This window comes from Tursiops truncatus, chromosome 3 (genome assembly GCF_011762595.2).
Source record: "Tursiops truncatus isolate mTurTru1 chromosome 3, mTurTru1.mat.Y, whole genome shotgun sequence".
NCBI lineage: Eukaryota > Metazoa > Chordata > Mammalia > Artiodactyla > Delphinidae > Tursiops > Tursiops truncatus.
This window is the reverse complement of record NC_047036.1, coordinates 122,283,383-122,305,140: the sequence shown is the minus strand read 5'-3', so window position 1 is coordinate 122,305,140 and position 21,758 is coordinate 122,283,383. Positions and strand designations below refer to the sequence as shown.

At 35.8% G+C, this 21,758-nt stretch overlaps 1 protein-coding gene across 6 annotated transcripts in view; it reads right to left on the bottom strand.

Moving 5' to 3' along the window:
• The window catches only part of RBM27 (RNA binding motif protein 27), a 65,885-nt gene that overhangs the window by 18,174 nt on the left and 25,953 nt on the right, over positions 1-21,758 (bottom strand). For 3 of the 6 annotated variants that reach the window (XM_019924647.3, XM_019924641.3, XM_019924642.3), the window contains exons 8-14: positions 19,871-20,005; positions 11,659-11,823; positions 9,603-9,752; positions 7,205-7,349; positions 6,608-6,761; positions 4,302-4,598; positions 3,418-3,558 (exon numbers count right to left, since the gene is read on the bottom strand). In XM_019924647.3, coding sequence (XP_019780206.1) covers positions 3,418-3,558; positions 4,302-4,598; positions 6,608-6,761; positions 7,205-7,349; positions 9,603-9,752; positions 11,659-11,823; positions 19,871-20,005 — 1,187 coding nt within the window. The remainder of the gene's footprint in view (positions 1-3,417; positions 3,559-4,301; positions 4,599-6,607; positions 6,762-7,204; positions 7,350-9,602; positions 9,753-11,658; positions 11,824-19,870; positions 20,006-21,758) is intronic. The other 3 variants (XM_019924644.3, XM_019924645.3, XM_019924643.3) reach the window with 2 other exon arrangements.

Below are 21,758 nucleotides of genomic sequence, written 5' to 3'. Positions count from 1 at the left end.
TCCTTTAACCCTCCAACAAATCACCTAACACTGCCAATCCTAACATAAGTCCTTGCTAACACCCTCTAAATGAGATGTTCCATGGTTTCACTGTGTATACTCCCTCACTGAATAAGAGTTGTTCAACTACAGGTGTGTTCCTGGAGGTCTTTGGGAGGGTAATGTCATTAAGCTCTTTTCCACAATGCCAAATAAGAATGCATGTTCTAACTGCAAACCCTCCTAAGAATTAAGGTACTTTGCAGTCATAATCTTAATACTATATTTAATCAAATGTTATGAGTTTACAACCAACCATAAGTAGTTAGCTCACAGATCTAACTTTGCAAGTAAAATGGTGACCATCTTTACTGTGCTTGTTTTGGTATTTAGATTCCTTTCTGAACAGAAATTTATTTATTTATTTTTTTTCAGAAATTTATTTTTAAACAATTTATAATAAATAAATAAATTTATAATTTATTTTTAAATTAACTTTGAATATATTATATAAGGGACACAGGATATAATACTAAGAAATTCATGGAAAATTCAATCACGCAATATATACAAATACAAAACTTATCTCAATCATACAATACTTAATTGTCCTAAAACTTAAGCTACTTTAAATACACAGGAAACTCTCTCAAGTACTGTAGGAACCTGCAGAGATGATGTTCATGCTGTTATTACTATTTATCAAAATAAAAATGGCACTACCTACAAGTTACTGAGCACTTATTATGTACGAATAAGCACTTCTCTTTTATGCTTTACCAATATGAAATTTTTTAATCCCCATAGCAACTGAGTTTATTGAAAAGGAAACCAATGCTCGCCAGTTATTTAACACAGCTAGTAAGAGGCAGGTCAAGTCAGTAAGGGCTGTGTGACTTCAAAGTCTGAGATTGCTTTTGTTTTTCTATCTTTTAGTATCGAATAATTTTTTTTTTTTTTTTTTTTTTTTTTTTTGCGGTACGTGGGCCTCTCACTGCTGTGGCCTCTCCCGTTGCGGAGCACAGGCTCTGGACGCGCAGGCTCAGTGGCCATGGCTCACGGGCCCAGCCGCTCCGCGGCATGTGGGATCTTCCTGGACCGGGGCACGAACCCGTGTCCCCTGCATTGGCAGGCGGACTCTCAACCACTGCACCACCAGGGAAGCCCTAGTATCGAATTTTTGAAACAAACCAAAGTACAAAATTATATATAAAAAACCTGACGTATCCATCAGCAAGCAGAAACAACCATCAATTTACATTATTTTATATAAAATAACCTTGTTTTATTTAAACCCCCAACTACATCATCATAACACACACATTATTTTATCTGTAAATAATTCAGTTGTATCTCTAAAAGATAAGGACTCCTTTCTTTTTTAAGTAAAACTACAATACCGTTGTCACACTTAAAAGGTATAACAATTCTTTAATATCGTTAAATAGTCACATTTCCAGATTCTATTATAATTTTCTAAACATTCTTTTCACATTTAAATTAGGACCTACTACGGTCCATATAATGCAATTGGTTATATCTCTTTAAAGTCTCCTTTAATTCCGTTTCCCTCTCTGTATCTTTCTTTTCTTTGCAAATCACTTCTGGAAGAAACCAGGTCATTCATCCTGCAGTATTCACTACAGGATTCTATGGTATCCTTTAACACGTCCCTCTGTCCTCTGAATTTCCTTTAAATTGGTGCGCAGTTCTAGAGCCTTTATGACATTTTTTCATTCTTTGATAGGATGCTAGTAATCTTTGACAAATTCCTCACTTTCTGGTTTGACATCTGGAACACTGTCACCCCCAGATCTGGGAACAGCCATTTCTTCAAGGATCCCTGGTTCTTTTTGGAGCTGGGGGAAGGGGCATGTCAAGGTTCATTACCATCAGGCTGGGTCACTGTTTCTAGACCTTTCTGGTGGACAGAATTAAGAAATGCTTTGGAGGTTTTTAAAGTTGTCTAGTTTCTTCTATCCTTGCCGTAACCACCAAGACTTAAATTATATGGGTTCCTTTTTTTGTTTTTTTCTATCATAAGCAAGTATACGTATTCATTGCCCCAACTTTCTTAAATAAACAGTGGCCAACTCTACATTTTTTGTCCCATTTTGCTTTTTTTACTTAATGTATCCTGATGATCACCTCATGGTACACATAAAGATATTCGTCATTCCTTTGCAAAGTTACACATATGCTATTGTATGCATGTACTACATTTTAAGTAACCAGTCCCCTACTGATGGACACTGGATTGTTTCCAGTCTTTTGCTATTGAAGAGAGTCTACATTCCCTAGCCTTGCTCATATGTCTTTCTATAGTTTGACTAGTATATTTTTGGCACAGATTCTTAGAGGAGGATTATTGGTTTAGAGTAAATGCATACATAATTTTGCTAGATGCTGCCAAATTTCCTTTCACGGAGGCTATACCATTTAGCATTACCATCAGCATATAAATTTCAGGTCCTTGTGGACATTATCCTGGTTTACTATGTAATTTTAAAAATGGATCTAATTTTTTTTTTCTATCAGGCTATCCAGTTATCCCAATACCATTTACCAAAGAGTCCATACTTTCCCCGCTGAACTGAGATAATGTGTTAGCATATGATAAATTCCTATTTGTGAGTGAGTCTATAATCTCAGTCTTCAATTCTATTCCACTGGTCTGTCTCTTCATGTGCCAGTATCAAATTGTTTGAGTTATACTGACTTCACATTATTTTTTAATGTCTAGGAGGGCTAACCCCACCTGTTCTTTTTCAGTTTTCCTAGCTCTCTTGGAAAAAAAAATCACCAATCTGGACAGTCATCATATAGATATATTCCCAAAAGGAAAGGAAACTACTTAAAAACATATTTCAAAATCTGACTTTTGGGGCTTCCCTGGTGGCGCAGTGGTTGAGAGTCCGCCTGCCGATGCAGGGGACACGGGTTCATGCCCCGGTCCGGGAAGATCCCACATGCCGCAGAGCTGCTAGGCCCGTGAGCCATGGCCGCTGAGCCTGCGCATCCGGAGCCTGTGCTCCGCAACGGGAGGGGCCGCAACGGTGAGAGGCCCACGTACCGCAAAAAAAATAAAAATAAAAATCTGACTTTCGAATTGACTATGACTGAATCCCCTTCATGATGTTCTTAATTATGTTAAAGAAGAAACATTATAAAAGGAATGGATTAATAGACATCTATTAATAAATGGCTAAAAATTTCAAATTCCTATTTAGCTTTCAATAGGAAAAGAAAATTTAACTAGCAAATTTCTGGCTCAATCATGGAAATTAGGGAAGTTTACCGGCCACATTTAGGTTAGCTCTCACAATTATCTTGATTGAGGAAATAAGACATTATAAATCTGGGTGCTAATCAATTTGTTAATTTCTTTGTGTCACTGAACAACTCTAAATATATTTAAAGGTCCACAGAAATATATACCTGGCAATCATCTCCAGCACCACCTGACTGATTCAACAAGTGTGCTGCATCACCCTGGTTACCACTTGCATGTCCAAGACGATGTTTCACAGGAACTTTGTTAAGAACATATGCACCCGATGTCTGTGGTTTGTTCATCATCTGCATATACAAAATAAACATATTTATGGTGGAAGTTTTTTTAAATGCTAGGAATGATACAAATTTAGGACAGTAATTACCCTGGAGAGGAAGATAAGGAAATGCGGAGGAAGATAAGGAAATGCGAAGGAAGGGTGCTTCAATCATCTGTAAGGTTTGATTTTTTTAAGTGAAGAGGTGGATATACACCGGAGCCTGTGCTCCGCAACGGGAGAGGCCACATCAGTGACAGGCCCACGTACCGCCAAAAAAAAAAAAAAGAGTGTCTGATTCTAACACAAAACAAAGAAGCTGTTCTAGATTCAAAGTTGTTCAGTCATGGATGGCTATCATACTTTAGTGTTGAGAAGAATCACTAAAGGTATTTCTTAAATATGCAGATTTACGGTCCAATATCTAGAGACTGACTCTAGATCTGAGAAGGTAAGACCCAGGAATGTGCACCCAGATAAGTGATTTTGATGCAACACAGCACTTCTCAACCTTCAAGGTACGTAAGAATCACCTGGAAAGCCTGTTAAAACGGATTACTGGGCCCCACCCATAGTGATTCTAATTCAGTAAGTTTAGGTGAAGCCTTAGAAACTGCATGTCTAATAAGCTCCTAGGAGATCAGATGCTGCCGGTCTACAAATCAAACTGAATGGCTCTGATATAGAAGACCCCAGGACCACAAATTGAGAAACAATGATCTAGAGGATGGGATTAAAGGACCTTTAATTCCCTGTGAACCAGTAGATTACCTTCTGAATACCCCCATGTACCGTTGAGGGAGGAGACTGGGCCACCAGCACTTGCTGCTGATGAAGGTGCTGTGGCAGGTGATGGTGCTGCTGTGACAGGTGACTAAGTGTTTGCTGCTGTTGCAGGAGCAGCTGTGTTGGCGACTGTAGTGCTGGCTGCTCATTATTTTCCCTGTGCCACAGGACTCGAATGAACCGGTTGTTTAGAACTGCTTCAGTGCTGGAAATGGCTTTTCTGGCCTCTTCATTGGTAAGATACTGGATGAGGGCTGCTTCTGGATCTCCCTTAAAGGCAACCTATAAGAAAAAACAACAGCAACAACAACACACATAAATTAATGATTGTAGTTAAGCAAATATTGATAAATTATTGATAAAAAATTCAAAAGTAGAAAACAGCCTGCTGAAATCCATTGTGAATCCTATGTAAATAAAGTTAGCTATCCCTTAAAAGATAACATGTGTATTTCAACATTATATATGAAAGAATATTGGATTATTTAATAAATAATCCTAGTGATGTTATATAACCACTTGGGGAAAAGTTGTTAGGTTCCTCCCTGGTATCTTACACGTCCAAATAAACTCCAGAGAGAGAAAACATTTTACAAAAAAACCCAGGGAAAAAAGGTGAATATCTGTATAATCTGAGGCTTTGGAAAGCCTTTTTATGCACACCTATAAAGGCAGGACCCATAAAGACAAACAGCGAATTTGACCAAATAAAATTTTAAACCACTGTCAGTCCAAACCTGCCACAAACAAAATGAGTGACAAAACGAAAAAGTAATTTTCATATATATGACAGGCAAAGGCTTGGAAAAGCATTATTATAAATGCCTTCATAAAAAATGGGCAAAGACAGTGGGCAGGTAAATCCAAAAGTGCTGCAAATGGTCTATATAAATTAGAGTCTACCTAGGAATAAAAACAAAGCAAATTAAAGCAAGTACAATTTTTCACTTATGAAACTGGTCTAAAAATTTTTAATGGATCCATATTAGAGTTTTGATGAGGTTCACACATTGTGTTAGGGAGCATCAACTGGCACAACCCTTTTGGAGAACAATTTGGCAGTTCAAATAAAAAGTTTTAAAATTTCCTTTAATTCAGCAATGCATCATAAAAAAATAAAAGGTTTATACAAAAGGAGGTTCACAATAGCATTGTTTTTATAAAAAATAGTAAGAACAACATAAATTCCCCCAAATAGAGAATAGTGCTTATATAAATTATGGCCTACTGCTATGGAATGAGTTATGTCCTCCCCAAATTCATACGGTGAAGCCCTGACCCCCAATGTGACAGTATTTGGAGACAGGGTTTTTAGGAGGTAAATAAGGTTAAATGAGATCAAAGGGGTGCGGCCCTAATCAGACAGGACTGGTGACCTTACAGGAAGAGCTCTCTCTGTCTCTTCCCTTCCCTCTCCTTCCATCATGTGAGCACACAGCAAGAAGATGGCCGTCTCCAAGCCAGAGAGTCCTTACCAGGAACCAAATTGGCTAGTATTCTGATCTTGGATTCCCCACAAATAAATTTTTGTTGTTTAAGCCACCCAGTCTATGGTGTTTGTTATGGCAACCCAAGCAGACTCATACTCATTTACATTAAAAGCTTCCTAATTTTTCTAAATGCCATAAAGAATAATGACCTAGGAAAAATTTAAGAGGAAAAAGGTAGTGAGAGATACATAAATCATATTTTGGTTTGATGGCAACACTGCGTGTCAGGGGTAACTGACTGAAATCCCAACTTTAACAGACCTTCTAGTACCCTCAATTACAGCGTAACACCCAACCACAAATTGATAAATTCAAATATCTAACAAACACACAGCAAAATATAAAAGCTTCAGTTTATTTGATGTTAGATTATATGTTACAGTGCCTACAATTCTCAAGATTAGAACCATCCTTAACCAATTAATATTTCACAAAATAAAAGGCAGTCAGTAAACAAAATTACAATCTTAGAAGTTACCAAAAATCTTACCTACTTAGTTAGAACACTAAAGCAGGTAAAAAAGTCATCTGTCCAGAGATACAAGTATGAACAAAAATACAATAACTGGCCCACTGTCTTTCAGGAAGAGGTTGCAGAAAAGAACCAAATGAATTCAGAGGACAAATTCAGCACAACAACTCCGTCATAAAGTTGGGCATACAGATACACAGTGGAATTTAAAACACATAGCAGAGATGATCAGACTAATCACTGGCTTGTTTAAGCAAGGTAAGCTGATAGGAATATTTTTGAAGATACATTATATACATGGATTTTGTCACCAACATAGCTACACCTACCTGGATATTAACAATAGTTCCAAATTTGCTGAAATGTTCATTGAGCTTGGTAATGTTGTTCAATTCCTGAGGGATTTTCTTGACTTCTAATTTGGTGTTTGTATACTGATTCTTTCTCAAGAATCCTGGTTTACTCTGATTGTTATTCCCTTGCCTGAAAGGAATATTAACAGATCTTGGTTAATTCTCCTACATTATGCCTAGGCAAGAGATAATCAGCAAAGAATGTAAGTTTATATTTATTCAAGTATCCTTTGTAAGCACTTAACATTCTTCAGAAATGACTAGGTAATTTTCACATTATCCTTATTACATGGGAATCAAACAGGTAGAGAGAAAGAAAGAAGACTGATGTCTCAATAATTCTAATACTGGGTTAGGCCTAGAAATTAGTACAAATTACTAATATCTATTATCAATATTCTGTTAACTTTTCAATGTTTAAGACATACTAATGATGCCTTTGGGAACCTTAGCTTTAAGGCACACAGATTGAAAATTAATGATTAATGACAACTCTTAATTTTACAAATTTACTACTGCAAACAAAAAACCAGAAACATCAATTAGATGTTACTAATTAGCAAATTATCTTACTTTCCCAGCCAAGGTTTCTTTGCCAGTGGCCCTTCCAAACCACTCATAGCTCTTTTCCGGCTATCTGGTTCAAGAACCACTCTGGTTATGTTGCTATTAATTGAAACAGGAACTGGTGGTTCAGTCTGGATGACAATGTTAGCAGCTGTAGAAAACAAAAATTAACATTACTGACCATGCGTTGTATTTGGGGAATTTCAAATGATTAAAATTATTTAGTCCAAAAGCTAAAAATGACTGTGAATAGCACCTGGCTACTACCATTTCCTTTTCAGAAATGTTTAACAGCAAAAATAAATTATCAATTGCCTCCTTTTTCAAAAATACAATATGCGCATTTAAAAACTCCTAGCCAACTCTGATGTAATAATGACTGATTCAGGCAAGGATCATAAATGGAAGGAAAAAAAAATCAGTGAAAGGGTGTTGGAGAATAAGATATTTATCTGATGCCAAAGTACCACTCCACAAACTTTACAATGGAGAGCTCTAACAATTACAGCAAGTGATCAAACTTATTAGGCCACAAATGGAGTGAAATATTTGTCTCCTTATAGGATTCAACAAGAAGTTCACATGGATAGGATACTACTATGGAATTATGATTTTCTTTTATGTGTGGCAACGATATTGCACGTATATAGTACTGTGTCTTATTCTCAGATGTAAACTAAAGGATCTTAAAGTGTCACAATCTCCAAAATTTACTTTCAAGTGATTCAAGAAAACAATGTGAAGGGAGAGGGGAGGAAGGGGAGGAAGACAGAGAGAAGAGTGCACACAAGTGAGCATTCATGCCCAAAGCTGACAAAATGTTAACAACTGGTGAACCTAAGTGAAAGTATTAAGGTGTTTATTGCACTTTTGATTTTTTTGTAGGTTTAAGATTATTCAAACCTAAACATTGAAAGGAAAATTCAAAGCCAATGTTATAAATTAACACATTCCATTCACAACAGTTAAGACTAAAATACTATACGACGCTGACCTTACGACAGGTTACCTGTCAGTGGAAAGAGGTGTGTTGAACCAAAAAGCAAATACCAACCCAAAACTGCACGTTATATTCTGAGTATTCTCCATAACTTTAGCAACTCCACCAAAAGTAAAATCAGCAGCAAAGAATAATCACTGTGGGGCTGAAAATACGAACTTCCCACTAATTTCAGGTAATTTGGTAACAATATATGCATTACAGCACAGAAAGTAAGAGCATATTCTTTGGAATTAGATAAACCTGGGTCCAAATGCTAGTTCTGTCATGTATAGCAGGGGTCTCCAAACCCCAGGCCAAAGACCAGTAGCGGTCCACACAGCAGGAGGTGAGCGGCGGGCTAGCAAGCTTCCCCATCGCTCGTGTTACCGCCTGAACTATCCCCACCACCACCCGCTGCACCATCCGTCTGTGGAAGAATTGTCTTCCACGAAAACTGTCCCTGGTGCCAAAAAGGCTGGAGACCGCTGATGTATAGAATAGAATAGAACAGAAAAGAATTAATAATGGGCAAGTTCTTTAACCCCTCTTCGCCTCAGTGTCTATATATGAAAAAGAGAATAAAAATAGTACCTCATTTAAGTTGTTGGTAAGGAATATTAGAGATAATAATATATTAAAAAGGATTTAGTTTAATCTTGACACAAAACTGTTAACTGGTAGTAGCAATAATGTCATAAATGGCAGTAAAGAAGAGTTAATAAAATCAGGATAAGAAAGAAGGTAAGAAAAGGAAAATTGTCCACCATATAATTAAATCAGGATGGCACATGGCCAGTCACTCAAACTGAAATTAAATACTGGAAATCTAACTATAATAAGAAGTAAGAAACTGGAATCTCATCAAACGCTTTAACCAAACTTTGTTTTGAGCGGAGGTGAAAGGATGGTATCAACCCATATTAAAGGCAATGCTTGCATTTAATCTTTTAAGATTTGTGGCTATGCTTTATAAAGGTCCTAACATATGGTTTTAATCATAAATAATAGTCAAAAGATAATTTTATCATAGTGTTTAAAATTCTCAATGTTACTAGTGTGAAGCACAGCTCTTAAAACACAAAGTAGGCCATTAAATGATTAGTTCTTTGAAGGTGAGGGATCATGTCGTTTTTCTATATCTAACATCTAGCATAGTGCCTAAAATAGCCTAAAGTCCTACAAAAAGAGCAATTAATTAACACTAGTATTATTTTTATTTAAAAATAAATATAAGCAGAATATATTTATTTTTATTTTATTTATGGCTTTAAAGTAAAATCTGGAGATATTCAAAAGCATTTGAGATCATTACACAGCACCCTTCAAAGAGAGACTGTTGAAAGTATTTTTAGACCTTAGTGAGGTCAGAAATACTATGCCCAAATGACATTTAGCATGAGAAAAAGTTAAATGCATTCTTACCTCTTGGATTTGCATCCATATCTCCAGAGGTTAGGCCAATCAGGTTTGGGCGCTGTGTCTGTGTTCTTGAAAAAAACTGCCTATACTGAGATCTACCAGAACTGGTAATACTAGGAGCTTCTGGATTATAACCATCTGGTTCATAGGTATCTGAGGGAAAACAAAACAACAAAACATGAAACAAATAACAGTAGTTAAATCATTTCCTATTATAAAATAACCAGAAAAATGAATTTTCTTCAACAAATATATCAACCCATATATATTTCTCTGTTTGAATTATAGTATATAGATAAACCTATTTGGAAGTCAAAGAAACAAAAATGTTCCAGTCACAAAACACAGACATGTAAATCCATTCTGAATTACTGATATATTTCTGGATTTGTTTACCTAGCCATTTTTGTCCTCTATATTAATCACCTAATGCAAACTTAAATGCACATTTTTAAGAGAAATTTTCACATACATGAACGCCATATACAAATGACTGGCTGGGTTTCCTCTGTTATCACGTCTCACCTAATTTCTCGGTGTTCTTTTAATTGGGGGAAAAAACCAATCTATTTATTTGGTTATCTGCTTTTCTTTTTTTGGCCGCGCTGCGCAGTATGTGGGATCCTGGTTCCCCAACCAGGGATCAAACCCACGCCCCCTGCATTGGAAGCACAGAGTCTTAACCACTGGACCACCAGGGAAGTGCCTGGTTATGTGCACTTTAAACTGGAGAGAAAAGAGCCAATTTCATATGTAAAATATATCTCAAATGTTTGATTTCAAACAGCTAAATAAGATACATTTTATGTTTATAAATGTAATCATTATTTTACTACCACCCGCTTCATCAGTGCCACTTTTATCATGTTCTCTGTGTTTTCTCTACAACTAAAAATTTATTTATTTTTTTGGCCACACTGTGCGTGGCATGCGGGATCCTAGTTCCCCAACCAGGGATGGAACTCACGCCCCCTGCAGTGGAAGCACGGAGTCTTAACCACTGGACTGCCAGGGAAGTCCCTAAAAATTTAATTTTTAAAATTCTTATGCTAAATAAATATTTTGTTAGTGTTTAAAAAAAATTCTGAATGTGTTTATCTCCAAAATATCCTTTTCATCGTACATAAAATGAAAGAAGGTTAAGATGGAGTGAAGATGCCGATTCTCACAGTTGTGATTTATCAATATAAATCCTTGCATCTTTTTTTCTTAGTGGAAAAACCTCCTTTGTTGCTCGTATTAGGTTTCAGCTACAAGATAAGGTACATTCAGATCTTTATTACTAGCCAATTAGTTCTATAATTCAGAGTATAAGATCAGCAAATTATGATTTAAAAGTTTTCAGTTACCACTTGGTACTCTTGACAGAAAAATCTACGCTAAGGCTGCAGAAAGTTTTAAAGAAGTTACATAATCAAATAGCCTCGATCTGATAATTCCTGGGAATACACAGAACCCTAAGAAACTTGAAAGTCCTTTAGTTAATCATGATGAACTGAGATCTAAACGCAAAGTGAGAAATGTTAAAAACCTCATGAGACACCCTCAAAGCACTCCATAGATCTTCAAAATGTACATGTCAATAGGAGGGAAGAGTTTTCAAGAAATCACATTATACACAGCCATTCCATACAACAAGGGACAGATGGGAAAAAGACATTTTCATCTATGATCAGGAAGAAACCAGATGTTTTCGTTTTCTTTTAAAGGAAAATTAACCTAGTTTTCTTATAACATGTAACTGATTAGAAACCATTCAAGTAGATACTCTCTTCCTATCTATCGGATTAGAAACTAGTTCAAGGAACTAGCATGACCTTAGTTACAGAGGCATGGAAAGTAAATACAAAGAACACCAGAGATGACAGACACACAGGAGACCTAATCATCTAGGAGCCACTAGGGACAAACCAAAGAAGCAGAGAAACAAAAAATAAAACTACCTAGGAGTTTTAATGGGAATCTGTGAGAGCAGATCAGGATACCAGATCACCTCTTAGGTTGGCCAGTTTATGGTACAAAAGATCAGAGGTGGATGGCCATCTGTAGCAAAGCTTACCTGGGACCAGAGGGGTGGGGCTGGAGACTGAGGTATGGTACCCAATGGAGGATCCCATGAGGTTTCGAGGTGGCACCAAACGAGCTGCCAACAGAGGAGGCGGTGTCCCCAACTGAAGTCGCTCAGATGCAGCAGCACCATGTTCACGAGAGTACATGGGCTGTCCTACAGAGGAAAGAATAGGAGGGCAGCTGGGATTGAGAGTCACAAGCTTCTCGTAAGCAATGATCTACTTCCTGAGACTTGAGCCAAGAACAGAGAAAGTATACCAATGGGAACTGTACTCAAGAAAGATGTTACTAAGATACTTTCTAACTCAAGAAATAGACATGCAACTGGTTAGGATGCATTGAGGTAAAAAGAGTAAGAATTAGATAGTGTGACTGCAAAACGACCATTTTTTATAATCTTAAATGGAATAATTACGTGCTGATTTACCCAAAACTGAACAATCAACCATATCAAGTTATTAGACAACGGAACCTTGAGCTATTATTCATGTAGAGTTTTGTATCCAATGAGACATGTGGTTATCAAAGCTGTCATACCCATTTAAAAAAAATAAAAACACTCCTCCCCAAACTCATATAATTTCAGGTATGCACAAACTATACTCCCTGAGAGCAGAAAAAAGAAAAATAATAAAGGAACTTAAAAAAAAGAAACCCACCACAAGCATACCCTCAGAGAATAAGAAATATTCAAAAGAAAAAATTAAACAAGACAGTGAAAATTCGTTATCCTACTAGCAGGTGGATAACAAACATAGAGAAAGAAAAAAAGGAAAAAATCCCAGGTGAACAGACTAGCCACTGTACACATGAAATTACCTCAGATATGAAGGACCACTTTTGGAAAGAAAGCACATTTAGAATCTATATTTATGGATGCAAGAAATGTCAGAAACAATGAAGCCAAATTCTGTAGAACAAGATTAAAAAAGACAAGGTATCAAGGAGCAAAACCCCCCTTTGGTTGGTTATTTAATAGTATCTTTTTCACTGACTACCTCGTATGAGACCTATTTTTAAGATTTACTCAATATTTTATATCTAAAGTCAGACAGACATTCACTATGTGACACAAAACAAAGTGAATTTAGAATTTTTTTATACCTGATGAAATGTCCTTATAAAGTGAACAATCCAGAAGACTATTAATACACCTTAATAAGACAAGTCACAAAGCACCACTTGATTTCACAGTAAATGCAGAGAAGAAATAGATGTGCTAAACTTTACTACCCTTCTCTTCCTATATACGGAGCAGAGGAGGTGACACATCATACTGTATAAGCAGACCACATAACTGGGGGCTTAGCACCAATCCTTTCAAAACTGAAAAAAGGATCAATCATTACATTGCAAAAACAATTTAACATATCCTCAATGATCTGAAAATAGTTTTAAGCATGACCTACTGCAGAGAATTCCTTGCAGAACGCAGTAGTGAGCTAAAGAGAAAAATGGGAAGTACAATCTCAGTCCATATGACTAGTTTAAATTTATGATACAGCACTCAATGTACCATGTGTATTTAATTAATAACTGTCTCAAAGTAAATTAGAAACTAAAAGGCTACTTTGTACAATGTCTTTTTAAAACGAGTGACAAAGAACATGCATTCAGACACTTCAGAAAGATGGCTGTTTATTCAAATGAGCCGTGATTTTCTTTAACAACATCTATTCAGGTCTCTAAATAGTATTTCAAAAAGAAACAGTTCCTCAGATAAAAGGCTGATTCTAGGACTGGTTAGAAAACTTCTAAGATGGGCCTGGTACACCTTAGTATACCCTGTCCCTCCAAAAGCAAGATGGCTACCAAACACTAGCATGTCAAAAACGAAACAAAGCAATCTGCAGAACCAACATGAAGAGGCTCCCCATGGTCAAAAACTAGACAATTTGAACATCAAAAAGGGCCATAATGGGGTGAAACATACCAAACATTAGAAATCCATGAGTTCTTTATGATACTTAAAAAAAATACAGTGGTACCTCTGGAAGATATTAGGAAACAAACTCATTTTCTGAAAAGTGATAAATGAAAGGACACAAGCATTTATCCTGTCTTTCCTGTAAAAAGTGAATTTCAGGTTAAAGAAATGGTTAACTCCCAAGTTTCACTTTGTAGAATGCCAGCCAATAAATGTAGAAGAAATAATAGAATTAGAGTATCACACTTTTATAACCCCAATGAAACAAGAGATCTAGGCAGGGATCACAAATAACCACGTGCAACTTTTTAAACGGATGCATCAGGATGAAAACACCTGTACACAGTGATCAATATTTGTAACACAGAAAGGAGACAACTTGGTATTATGTACATCATGATATACTGCAGTAGGAAGTACAAAACCCCATCAATAAAATATTCATTCAAAATAAGGGGGGGGGGAGCAAACATGACCCTAATTAAGTCTCTAGATCTAAACCTCTAATTTACAGGAAATACAGAGGATAGAGGAATGTGTTAAATAACACCAGGGGATGCAATGTGCCAAGTCCAGATTGTGGAAAAATTCTTCAGGACAAATGATCTGTTCCTTCAACAAATAAATGTCAAGGAGAAAAAAAAGAGGTTGGAGAAACTGTTACAGATTTAAAGACTTTAAAAAAATAAAATAAATAAACAAATAAAGACTTAAAAACATATTAACTAAATGTAATATGTAACCTTATTTGGATCCAGCTTCAAATGAACCAGCTATAAAGGAACATCTATGATACAACTGGGAATAATGAACACTGGTTGGATATTTGACAATAATACCTGTTATAAATATCTTGGGATTGTGATTAAAGTATAGTAATTGTGTGCATGTGTGTTTATCCCTTATCTTTTAGAGGTATATAATGAAGATTTTACAGATTAAATGTTATGTTTGGGACTTGTTCTAAAATAATCAAGTCAGGAGTGAATTACAGATAAAGCAAGATTAACCGTGTGTTGATACATGTTGAAGCCACTAAATGAATAATGACAATTAACTACACTATTTGCTCTCCTCTTGTATTTGAAATTTTCCATAATAAAAAGTTTTTAAAAATCAAATTGGTTGGGCTTCCCTGGTGGCGCAGTGGTTGAGAGTCCGCCTGCCGATGCAGGGGACATGGGTTCGTGCCCCGGTCCGGGAGGATCCCACATGCCGCAGAGCGGCTGGGCCTGTGAGCCATGGCTGCTGGGCCTGCGTGTCCGGAGACTGTGCTCCGCAACGGGAGAGGCCACAACAGTGAGAGGCCCGTGTACCGCAAAAAAAAAAAAAAATAATAAATAAATAAATAAAATCTAGGATGTTATATTTTACTATCACTCTTTCACATACCCAGTACAACGAGCCTAGCAGTTACAAAATATTTCTACTCCTACTTCTTCAAAGAAGCAGAATAAACAGGTCAAATTTAAGGCAGAAAAGGGAGTATACTTTAAAATAGTCCTGTCCTGTGCAGGGGGAAGGGGGAACCCACAAAACCCAAAACCCCAAAACCGTACACTGAATTGGTGACTTCAAATTTGGGTAAAATGTTTAAGTACTTCAAAGGAAAGAGTTGATTTTAATAGGTGTTTTTCCATACAATTCCAACTACGTTTCATTATTTAAGTCCCTTTCAGAGTATTTCGGACATCTTAACTCCAAAAACCAAATTTCAGAGCTTTTTCTAAATTATAACCATTTCTGACATTAAGTTTTAAATAGCATTACCAGGAGCCCCATGTATCCTACCCAGTTTTCCAGTGAGGTAATTCTTTTTCTTCTTTTAACATTCAACTGACCTCTTAAAAAATGAGTGATAATTACAGACTAGATGAAGGTTTTATTTTGGGCAGAATTAGTTCCTTTGTTACCTGTATTTCTGAGGCACTCTGTTCATTTAGTTTTAACAGCAAAATACACTGTGATTGATTTTTGTGGGTTTGTAATTTTTAACATATTTCTTTCCCACTAATAGATTTTTAGCTTCTTAGGAGAAAAATCATTTCTTATTCATCTGTATAGTCCCAGTACCTAGCATTCAGTAGACTCCTATTCTTACCTCCAAAAATCCAGATTTCATTTTTCTATGTTTATTTGGGTCCCTATTGACATAATTTTCACAACTAAATACCATTTGATATGCTGTTCTTCACTTACGCACATTTTCTATGCTGTGAATTTTAATGATAGTTTCAATGACCAAAAAAATCTGTAACTTAAACTTTCCCAACTTGTAAAACTTTAAGAATAGCTTAAGTTCCCTATTACATTGCAAACAGACATATAGCTTTTTCACTTCATTTGAACTGAAGCAAGTTCTAATTTTCTTGAAATTATAAAGTATAGCTTAAAAGTAAACCTGAACAATTTGAAGAATTCAACTTATCTGTCTCAAAGGTAATTAAAAAAAAAAGATGTTTTAAAATCAACTGAATAGAAAGATACAAAAAATTTATAAATAACAAACTACACTCACCAAAAAAAATTTTTTATGTTTAGATTATCAGAAACCATCTCCTAGGTTTTCAAATTTCTCTCTAAATTTTGGAATCACATTTTAACTTTTAAGAAAGGAAGAAAGCAGTTTGCATAGTAGAGTTTTAAACTTCCCAATACTGAATATTCTATAAGTTTCAAAATGTTCAGTTGCCCACCAACTAAGTCTCTTTATAAACAATGACACAGCATATAAGACTATCTTCTAAAGCACTAATTCACAAATGCCAATAGGAAGCTATTGCCCTTTACTGGTCTGAAACAAAAATGGGAAAAAAATGTGATATTTCATAAAGCCAAATTTAAAAGGACTGTCATTTATTCTGAGTTATTTGGTATAAAAATGTATTTTTAAAATCGAAATATTAGATGTCTTCATATGCAGTCCTTAACACAGCAAAATAAGAAGCTGCTAACTGTACTGGTCCCCCAAATTTTCTTAGAAATGTTATCAGCCTCTGAAAAACAGAAACTTGAAACTTCAGTTCTAAAAGGACTTTACTGATATACCAAAAATAGTCTGGCTTTTAAGAAATAACAGAAAAATCATCTTCAAACATGAAGTCAGACATTTTGTTCATCTTGGCTCCCTAGGGTGTAGCACAATGCCTGGCACATAGTAGGCACTCAAAAAATATTTGCTGAATTAATATCAGGCTAAGTCATTGAAATAAATGGTAACTGCCAGATATTTTTTCATTAAAATCAAAATGGAAATTTTGTCATACTGAATGAAGTCAGATGAAAGAGACAAATATCATATATCACTTATATGTGGAATCTAAAAAAATGGTACAAATGAACGTATTTACAAAACAGAAACAGACTCACAGATGTAGAAAACAAACCTGTGGTTACCAGGGGGGAAAGGGGTGAGGGGTGGGGAGGGATGAATTGGGAGATTGGAATTGACATATACGCAGTACTATATATAAAACAGATGACTAATAAGGACCTACTGTACAGCACAGGGAACTCTACCCAATACTCTGTAATGACCTATATGGGAAAAGAATCTAAAAGAGAGTAGATGGGGCTTCCCTGGTGGCACAGTGGTTGAGAATCTGCCTGCTAATGCAGGGGACACGGGTTCGAGCCCTGGTCTGGGAAGATCCCACATGCCACGGAGCAACTAGGCCCGTGAGCCACAACTACTGAGCCTGCGAGTCTGGAGCCTGTGCTCCACGACAAGAGAGGCCGTGATAGTGAGAGGCCTGCGCACCGCCATGAAGAGTGGCCCCCGCTTGCCACAACTAGAGAAAGCCCTCGCACAGAAACGAAGACCCAACACAGCAAAAATAAATTAATTAATAAACTCCTACCCCCAACATCTAAAAAACAAAAAGAGAGTAGATGTATGTATATGTATAACTGATTCACTTTGCTGTACACCTAAACTAACACAACACTGTAAATCAACTATACTCCAATAAAAATTTAAAAAGAAAAAAAAAAGCTGTACTTCAGGGCACAAAATTTGATATACATTTCCCCATAACTTATCTGAAATAGAAAATAAAAATCTCATGCTGGGAAAAAAAAAAGGGAACTTTTATAGAGTGAGTCACAATGTTAAATTTAACAATATTAAAATAAATGGTAATCGCCAGATCTTTTAGAAATTAAAAACAAAATGGAATTTTTATTGTGAGTCACAATGTTAAATTTAACAATATGAAAATGTGTCATCTGCAAAAGACTCTCAGATAAATAAAAGGCATTAAGAAGTAATGTTAAGAGCTGATTCAGGGGGGAATAGATGAAACAAGACTGATCAACATGAAACATGTTGAAGCTGGGTGATGGGAATGTGGCAGTTTATTATACTACCTTCTTTATTTTTATAAAATTTCCCGTAATTAAAAAAAATGAGAGAAGCAGTAAAACAAATACGCACTGCAACAAGACACTATAGTAATTAGAAGACGGTGAGATACTAAAAGTGAAACAGTATGGACAATTACTTAACTATCAGATGTGGTTTCCGTTCTGAAGAAGCACAGCTGATTTACATAAATGAAAAGAAATCAAATAGTAGACCTATGTACAATTATATGTCATTACGTAATAAATGCTTTTTGGTACTGTAGGAGTTCAGAACAGAGCAGTAATGTTCCCCATAGACTTAGAAGATCTGGGTCTTACAAAAACAGGAGCGGGAGTACATTACTAAGAATGAAGACAGGAAAACAAAGTTGAGTCATGACAGGGGCACAGACAGGGTTATAATTGGCCTGACCACAGAAAATACACATGGGGGAATAGTGAAAAGAGACTACCAAGAAGTGAGGAATAGATTATAGAAAGAGAAGCCATAGAAAGGGGTTCATCTATGGTTTAGGAGGAAATAATGGCCACTGAAGAGTTCTCATAAGGAACTGTCATGGCTGGTTTTCTTAGGCAGACTAGCTTAGCAGCATTATGTGGTGTGACATGGGGGCAAGATGGGGGTGAAACGTAATGGACTCAAGAAGATTGTAGCAATAATCCGAAATGTGAAGTGATTCAAGCGTGGATGAGGGCAGAAGCCACAGCAGGAAGAGACAGAAAGGGATGCTTCAAAGAAAAAGAGGAACAATTTTTCGATTAACTAGATATAAAAAAGCAAAGCAATGAGTCAGTCATGTCAGGGTTTCAATTCTAGGTGATAAGGTGGGTGTTATTTCCATTAACAAAGAAAGACAAGCATTGTGGAGGTAGTAGAGACTTAAGGGAAGATAACAGGTTTGATTTCAGAGAGGCTGAAATTTATGGAGACAATGATAACTACAAAATTATAATAACTATTCCTTACGTGTAACTTGCTAGGTGCCAGATACTATTCCAGATGCTTTATAGGTATTAATCCATTTCTTCCCCAAAACAACCTTAATGAGGTGAGTAATGTTATTATTATTTCTATTCTACAAAAGAGGAAATTAGGATACAAAGAGGTTAAGTAACTTGCCTAAGGTCACAATGACACAAGTGATGGAAGCAGAATTTGAACCTGGGCTTAATTACTTTTCTAAATTGCCTCTCCAGGTCATGACAGAGATGAAGAAATGTTTATGATAAACAGTTACAAAAAAAGATGAATTTATCTATAAAGTTACCTAGCTCTGTAAAGAAAATCTCACAGTCTGACATTTTAAACCACCAACTACCTTATTTTTATGTTTTTGAAGAAAAATTTTTTTAAGCCTTAGTCAACTAAAACCAACACCAACAACAAAAAAAAACACTTAAGAAATAAAAGAGAATTAGGATCCAAGAAAAACATATTATTACAGTTAAACATAAATGTTACAAAACAGCCTAACCACTAAATATTACAGTTTAAATGATGCTATCTTCACTTCAGCATTACAAGTTAAATAATTAGGTATATTTTATCGGACCTTTTGTATACTCTTAGGAGATAAGCCTTATGTTTTGGAAATTCAATCAGAGGAACAATTTTTGAACAGAAGCTTCAAAATAAAATTCCTTTAGTGGAGGAACGTTGCTACTCTACAGCAGAGTAGACGTCTCCAATACAGAAGGCCTTGCCCTTCTCTCCCATTATCACACAAAATTAAAATACAGTTATATATCATAACCACACACTAAACTGCCCTTCAAACACACATATAATTTTTATATAGCACAGTCCATAAAAACAGAAATTAATTGTATTTTTTTTTAAGTGTAAGACTGTTCTGAGAAAACTTGGCTTTTCTATACCCTAGCAATTTTAAATCAAATGTATACTTACGTTCTGACACTGTATAAAGGAGGTTCTGGGGTAAGGGAGGAGGTAGTCTTGCTCCCACTGGTGCAAGATTGGGCACTGCACTTGTCCCAGGCTGATCACGGTTGTTTATCAAGCTTGACTGTGTTATAGGTGGTCCTACAGACAACCAAAAGTGAAAGGTAGAGCATTAATGTTTCCCAGCTAATAAAAATACTCACTACACCAAGTATTAATTTGGATATTCACACTTAAAATACCTACTTTGGCTTAGAACAGAATTAAGGAATTTGATATGTGCAGGGTTAAGCACTGGGTACATAATTAATTTAAATGACATTTTAGTTCTGTAACGGACGAAACTAATCTAGGGTGGAAAAATGGCAGAACTGGTTGCATCTGGAGGGGCAGTAGAAAATGGCTACCAAGGGACCTGAACAAACTTTCTGCGGTGAGAGAGTTCTACAGAACTCTCAAGTTAATGATAAACATGTTTAAGTGTACTGATGTTACAACATACCGTGAAATGGCATGAAAACTAAACATGGAGAGATCACATTTTTAGTTAATTGTAGAACCTAGATGCTATTTGTTTCCTTGAAATTTTTCATAGCAAAATGTTGGGGGGAAATGACATTCTTAGATTTAACTTTTAAACAGATATGTTCCCAAAATGAGGTTAAGATCTTTTATTGTGAGAATTCCTATACATCAAAGATGGCTTTTAATCTGGGAAATAAAATCTCACCTTGAGCTTCATAATTATACCATTCATGTGACAATATTAAATACTAACAAACACTGTTAAAATAACCATATTGCTATTGACCAATCTATGCATTAAATGTCTCCGAATCGTTATCAACTTTAATGAAACGTGTTCTATAAAGAATATTACTGCAGGAAAGCTATGTGATGGGTACATGGAATCATGTTAAACTATTTTTGCAACTTCTCGTGAGTTTGCAATAATTTAAAAAAATTAAGATTAAAAAACCCCAAAATTGAAAAAGTACAACTTAAATAAATTAAATGGCAACCATTTTTAAAAATAATTTGCTAACTCTTAAAACATTAAATGTCTTTGGGTAGATATTTTCTTATGCCTTTGTACACATGTAAACTGTCTGCCCCAGAATTTTTTCAGTTACATTTAAAAAATTTAGTCTTATTTCTGTTTCTGCTAAACCAGCAACTGTTAAGTAAGTGTTTTTTTTTTTTTTTTTTTTTTTGCGGACGCGCAGGCTCAGCAGCCATGGCTCACAGGCCCAGCCGCTCCACAGCATGTGGGATCTTCCTGGACTGGGGCACGAACCCATGTCCCCTGCATCGGCAGGCGGACTCTCAACCACTGTGCCACCAGGGAAGCCCCAGTTAAGTTTTTTTAAATGATCATTTTTAAACATTTCTTACTCTTAATTTTGGTGGATGTGGTAACAGCATATTGATTTTTTTTTTTGAAGTCCTTATCATTGAAGAGATTCATACTGAAGTACATACTGGTGAAATGCTATGACATCTGAAATTTACTTCAGCAAAAAGAAAAAATAAGCAAAAAAATTGTGTGTAGGGAGGGGGAGGAATAAATGAGACAAAAACAGCTGAATATTGATAACCACTTAAGTTGGATGATGGTACATGGTATATTATTATTCTACATCTGTGTATATCCAAAAATTTCCATAGAGGGGAAAAGGAATGGGACGAAGGCAGTCAAAAGACACAAACTTCCAATGATAAGATAAATAAGTACTAGAAATATAATGTACAACATGATAAATATAATTAATGCTGCTGTATGTTATATATGAAAGTTGTTAACAGAGTAAATCCTAAAAGTTCTCACCATAAGAAAAATAATTTTTTTTCCTATTTCTTTAATTTTGTACCTATATGAGATGATGGATGGTCA